Source organism: Seriola dumerili, unplaced genomic scaffold, assembly GCF_002260705.1.
Source record: "Seriola dumerili isolate Sdu_G_001 unplaced genomic scaffold, Sdu_1.0 BDQW01001504.1, whole genome shotgun sequence".
Taxonomy (NCBI): Eukaryota; Metazoa; Chordata; class Actinopteri; order Carangiformes; family Carangidae; genus Seriola; species Seriola dumerili.
In genome coordinates, this window is record NW_019175759.1 from 115,402 (window position 1) to 121,429 (window position 6,028).

The following is a 6,028-nucleotide window of genomic DNA, read 5'->3' on the forward strand; positions in this document are numbered from 1 at the left end:
CCCCCTACCAGACCCCCCGACCAGTCCCCCAGACCAGACCCCCAGACCAGACCACACAGACTTATCAGTCATTAATGTGTCTCTGTGTGTGTGTGTGTGTGTGTGTGTGTGTGTGTGTGTGTGTGTGTGTGTGTGTGTGTGTGTGTGTGTGTGTGTGTGAAGGTACAACACCAGTCAGATGGAGGAGTGGCTTCGGGGGAACAACCTGTATCAGAGTAAAGCAGCAGCAACTCTGGAGCCGATCATTCAGGCCGCTCAGCTGCTGCAGGTGAAGAAGAAAACGTCTCAGGACGGCGAGGCCATCTGCTCGCTGTGCTCCGCCCTCACCACCCAGCAGGTCAGCTGACATCACACACACCACCTGATCAATACCACCTGATTAATACCTGATCAATACCACTGATGTGTCTCCTGCAGATTGTGAAGATCCTGAACCTATACACTCCTCTGAACGAGTTCGAAGAAAGAGTCACTGTGTCGTTCATCAGAAACATCCAGGTGAGTCTCAGGTGTTCATGTCCTCACTGTCGCCCCTTGTGGCTGGAGGAGTCATCACATCACTTGAACCTGCAGCGTTTCATCCTGCTCCACAACCGGTTTACACCTGACCACCTGTCCCCACCCGTCCAACCTGTACCAACCTGTCCACACCTGTCTTACCTGTCCCACCTGTCTCACCTGTCCACACCTGACCAGCCTGTGCCCACCTGTCCACACCTGTCTTACCTGTCCCACCTGTCTTACCTGTCCCACCTGTCAAGCCTGTACCCACCTGTCCACACCTGTCTTACCTGTCCCACCTGTCTCACCTGTCCACACCTGTTCACACCTGTCTTACCTGTCCCACCTGTCAAGCCTGTACCCACCTGTCCACACCTGTCTTACCTGTCCCACCTGTCTCACCTGTCCACACCTGTTCACACCTGTCTTACCTGTCCCACCCGTCCCCCCTATTCCCACCTGCCCCCCCCTGTCTTACCTGTCCCACCTGTCCTCACCTGTCCCCACCTCTCCACACCTGTCTTACCTGTCCCACCTGTCCAGCCTGTACCCACCTGTCCCACCTGTCCCACCTGTCCACACCTGTCCCCACCTGACCATACCAGTCCCACCTGTCTCACCTGTCTCACCTGTCCCACTGTAGCTTTGAGGAGCTGGAGATTTACAGATAATGGAACAGCATGTATGTCTCACCTGTGCTGTACCTGCTCAGGTGTTATTATGTAGCATGTAGCTTCATGGCCACAGTTCATCTTGTTCTAATGAGGATCCGCTCGTCCAGCATTAAACAGGTGTTCCTAATAAAGTGAGTGTGTCCAGTGTCTCCTGTTTGACTGTGTCTCTGTCTCTGTGTCCAGAACCGTCTTCAGGAGAGGAACGACCCTCCTCAGCTCCTGGTGGACACCAAACACACCTTCCCCGTCCTCTTCCCCTACACGCCCTCCGCCCTGAGCCTGGAGACGCTGCACATCCCTGCCTCGCTCGGCCTGGACTTCCTCATCAGAGTCTGACACACACACACACACACCTCACCATCCTTACATCAGTGTGTGTCCTGACTGGACAACACTTCCTCCTCCACCTGCCTCAGCACAGACACTACAGGAGGACTCACCTGTGCCCAGAGTCTCTTCTTCTTCTTCTTCTTCTTTTCTTCTTCTGCTTCTTCTTTTTTTTTTGGTGTCACAGACAGGACCTCACAGAAGGAACAGGAATGTGTCCTGGAGGATGAAGAAGGTCAGTGAGAGGTGACAGAAAGCTCAGGGAGGTCTCAGCAGCTGTGACAGGTGTTTCAGGTTCTATATGAAGAAGATAAATAATCACAGATGTTTCAACATCACCCAGCTGAAATAAATATCAATAATTCATCAATACTCAGAGATACTTCCTGTATAAAATGATATTTACTCACAGGCTGATGCAGGTGTGCTCAGGTCACCTGACACCTGTGCGCAGCTGTTTTAATCAGCCACAGGTACGTGTTGTGTTCAGGTGCTTCATCTCTCCCCTCTCGCCTGAATATTTAATATTTAGTCTGATAATAGAACATGAGAGACAAAAGTGATCAGTGATCAGCTGAGTCAGAGGTTAAACGACTGAGGACGACAGGATTCAGGCGTGTGTGAAACGTGATCATCACATCTGTCACAGCTGTATGAAGAAGGCGACTAAGTGGAGCAGAGCACAGGTGTTCTCACAGGTGTGTTTCAGTGACAGAGCAGGTACCAGGATGTTTCCTGTTCACTCAATCGAAAAATAATCAATACTTTTCTTTTGTCTTCCTGTTTTGCCTTTTTCTGATCAGACTGATCAGGTGTATTGATCATCAGCTCAGAACACAGACCCTTCAGTCTTTTATATTTCTGTTCTTCCTCTGTGTGATTTGTATGATCATGTGATGACACTAATTAATATTAATGAATAATGAAAGGGGCCGGCTCATCGCTGTCACTGTGATGTCACAGGCTGATGACGGTGTGAACCCTGAGGTTGAAGGTAGAACTGACGTGTTCATGAAGCGAGTGGAATAAACCTGTGAAGAGCTTCACCACAAGATTTTTGATCTTTATTAAAGATGCAGCAGCTGAAATCTGTTTCCTTGGGATGAAAATCTCTAAGTTTCACGTTGCAGTGAAGTTCTTCACATTAAACTCTGATGTGACTGAACGAAGCTCAGACTGTCTCAGATTACAGTTTGTGATTCATGGACCAGCGTCGCAAAACACTGACTCATGTTTAATGTGTTAAACCCCAGACTGACTGTTAGCAGTCATGCTAGCAGCTCTGTGAGGCTGTAGTTGAGCTAAATGCTAACATGATGTTGACCATCTTAGTTTAGCGTGTTAGCATCAGAATCAGGTTTATTGCCACAAGGGTTTAAAAAAAAAAAAGGAATTTACTTTGGTTCAAAACGATAAACATAGAAGAAGAAAAAATATGTCAACAAAGATGAAGTTGAAGATGAAGCACAGCAGGTCAGCTAGCTTAAATACAAATAGAAAGATTTAAAATAAAGTGAAATATTTCCAATAATAACATTTTAGAAAATATAAACAATACAAAAACATACACTGCAAAATGACTGGGGGAATGTGCAATAGTTAACGGGCATGCTAACATTAGCTAATTAGCAAACAGAGTTTTAATTAAAATAAATTAAATTAAAATGTTGATAAATCATGAGTCACAACTAACAGATGATCTGATGATGGCGCCAGAGGATCGTCCTCTGGACACCACGAGCGTCTACAAACGGTCAGTCCGTCTGTTTGTCAGTCAGTGTGTCTGTCTGTCCGTCAGTCTGTCTGTCTGTCTATCTGTCTGTGTGTCTGTCTATCTGTCTGTGTGTCTGTCTGTCAGTCAGTGTGTCTGTCTGTCCGTCAGTCTGTCTGTCTATCTGTCTGTGTGTCTGTCTATCTGTCTGTGTGTCTGTCTGTCAGTCACTGTGTCTGTCAGTTAGTGTGTCAGGTTAAAAATGAATTCACTGAATTCAATCTGTGAATTTAAATCTGAGTCGACATCTGATTGGAGTCCAGTTTAGAAATGAACTTACTCCCTGATAACACCTAGCTAGCTAGCAAGCTCACAGAGTTGGAACCAGCTAGCTTACTAAAATACTTACTAACATTAACTCAGCTCTAAATGTTCTCCACCATGATGCATGAGAACATAATGAGGTTCTACCACACAGCAGAACAGACTGTTGAAGGGTTCCTGTGTTCCTGAAGGCCTGCGGACCTGATCAGGTCTCAGATGTGGATCTGGTTCAGGCTCCTTCAGGGACCATGACTGGTGTTTGATGACCTCTTCAGAACAGACTCAGTTTAAACCGAAATCAGACGGAGATGAAGCTGCACTTCCTGTAATACATTATAAATCTGTGACTTTCTGTTTGATGCTGCAGTTTCAGAACAAATGAAACATGATTCAGTTTTTCATTTTTATGGATCAAAGTAAATATAAAGTAAATGATAAAGTTTGTATTTGTTAGACACATATTGATACAGTTTGATGCATTATAGATAGTGAAAATACTGTTAACACCCCCGCCCCCACTGACAGTTCTGACCAGACACAGTTGACTGTGTGTGTGTGTGTGTGTGTGTGTGTGTGTGTGTGTGTGTGTGTGTGTGTGAACATGCAGCAGACATGATTCCCACAGCAGCTCTGTGTCAGTTGTAGCAGCTGTTTCTGAGGCTGTCCGTGGTTTACCTGTCGCTCAGGTGTCACAGCCTCTGCAAACACTGACACACACACACACACACACACACACTATCCTGCTGCCACAAACACTCAACACAGCACCAAATGTGGATTAATCCGCCACTGAAAATAGTCCCCAGCTACAAGCTAGTGAGCAGCAGTTTAAAGTTGTGTTGCACAGAGAGTTTATAGCTGTTGGTGATTCTCCCGTTCTGGCTTTTACATGTTTAATGTCATTAAAACAGTCTAAAACAACACAAGTGGTAATATCCTACAATTAGCCAAAAGTCTAAAAAGAGACAACAACAACAACAACAACAACAACAACAACAAGCTCCAAACAGTGAAACAAAGACAATTAACAACAGATACAATGAGCTATAAATGAGTTCAGCTCTTTACACAAGGAAGTAGAAATTCATGAGCTCATTATGAGCTAATTATAATACCCCTTCATACTGATATTATTACAGTATGAAGGGGTCACACAGATGTTTCACATCAGTCTGATGTTAGTCAGAAAAATAAAGACTGACTCATTCTAAGACAGAAACATCAGACACCTGCAGACTAACTCAGGCCTAAGATCAGTGTTACCATGGTAACAATCAGTAACACCTGCGCTGACCAGCAGCACACACCAACAAGAAACAGAAAAACACGGCTCATATACGTGGTGTGCTGACGTTAGAGAGAGAACAGAGAAGTTTTTACAGACAGCGGCCATTTTGTTTTTTATTGTTTCACTCTTTAGTAAATCGTCTTGTAACTGTTGAATTCTAACTAATGACAGTTTCCTACGTTGGCCAATTTTTTTATTTAAAAAAAAATCTAAATGTACCCAGAATGCATTGCACCACAGTCTGACTTAAGTTAGTCAAGAATTAAAATGTTTGTGCAGCAGATGAATTCAGACTCAGTCTGTCTGAAGTCTGACTGTTTTATCTCTGAGTCAAAGTCTCGATGAAATCAAAGAGCTTCATTAGTTTGTCTGTTTGTTTGTTTGTTTACACGTTAAGATTAAAGTTGTGTTCAGCACAATTACATAAAATTAAACATCAGTCAGTCAGAAGAGCGCGTGGGGGAGGGGCTGATAGCAGCTGTAGATAAATGTAGTAGAGCAGATAAAGAACCGCTGAGTCGTGGCCTTCATGCGGCGGCCATGTTTAAACCTGTTGTTCCACAGACAGACCTGGTGTCAGATCATTTACCCTCAGGTCTGTTTCCCTGAAGCTGCAGTGAAACCTCAGAGTTCTGGTCTCCGTCTGGAGCCGCCATCATGTTTTTAAAGGATGAAGACAAACGAGTCGAGGAAGAGGATGTGGTGACGAGTAATTTCTGAACAAGTCTGTTTGTGCAACGTGCAACACCTTTCTACAGAACTCCACTCGTCTGTTGTCAGACTGGCTGACTGTTGACGGGCTGTTGACGGGCTGACGAGGTGGAGACCATGTTGGGCTCAAAAAAGCACAAACAACAAGTGAGGAGAAGCAGGAAGCAGCGTTTGTAGCGAGGCTGCTCAGGAGACATTCATGTGGCTGCTGAAGCTGAGCTTCAAACACTCGCTCAGTTTGGTGTGGCTTCACTCAAATTCAGCACCATGAGATTTCACTCTGTGGTCTGATGGACGGGTGGAGGTGCAGAGGTGGAGACAGAAATAGATGCTCCATCTCTGCCTGTCTGCAGGTAGATGTGTTGGTGTGTGTGTGTGTGTGTGTGTGTGTGTGTGGGTGTGTGTGTGTGTGTGTGTGTGTGTGTGTGTGTGTGGGTGTGTGTGTGTGTGGGTGTGTGTGTGTGTGTGTGTGTGTGTGTGTGTGTGTGTGTG

General features: G+C 45.4%; 2 protein-coding genes across 3 annotated transcripts in view; both read left to right on the forward strand.

The window, feature by feature from the left end:
• Nucleotides 1-2,666, forward strand: part of myo5b (myosin VB) — a 39,092-nt gene extending 36,426 nt beyond the window's left edge. For both annotated transcript variants that reach the window (XM_022768338.1, XM_022768339.1), the window contains exons 37-39: nt 163-337; nt 418-498; nt 1,359-2,666. In XM_022768338.1, the coding sequence (XP_022624059.1) occupies nt 163-337; nt 418-498; nt 1,359-1,511 (409 nt within the window). In that variant the 3' untranslated portion in view covers nt 1,512-2,666. The remainder of the gene's footprint in view (nt 1-162; nt 338-417; nt 499-1,358) is intronic.
• A 542-nt stretch (nt 2,667-3,208) lies between these two features.
• Nucleotides 3,209-6,028, forward strand: part of il7r (interleukin 7 receptor) — a 15,985-nt gene continuing 13,165 nt past the window's right edge. Inside the window, exons 1-2 of the mRNA XM_022768336.1 lie at nt 3,209-3,255; nt 5,437-5,534. Coding sequence (XP_022624057.1) covers nt 3,209-3,255; nt 5,437-5,534 — 145 coding nt within the window. The remainder of the gene's footprint in view (nt 3,256-5,436; nt 5,535-6,028) is intronic.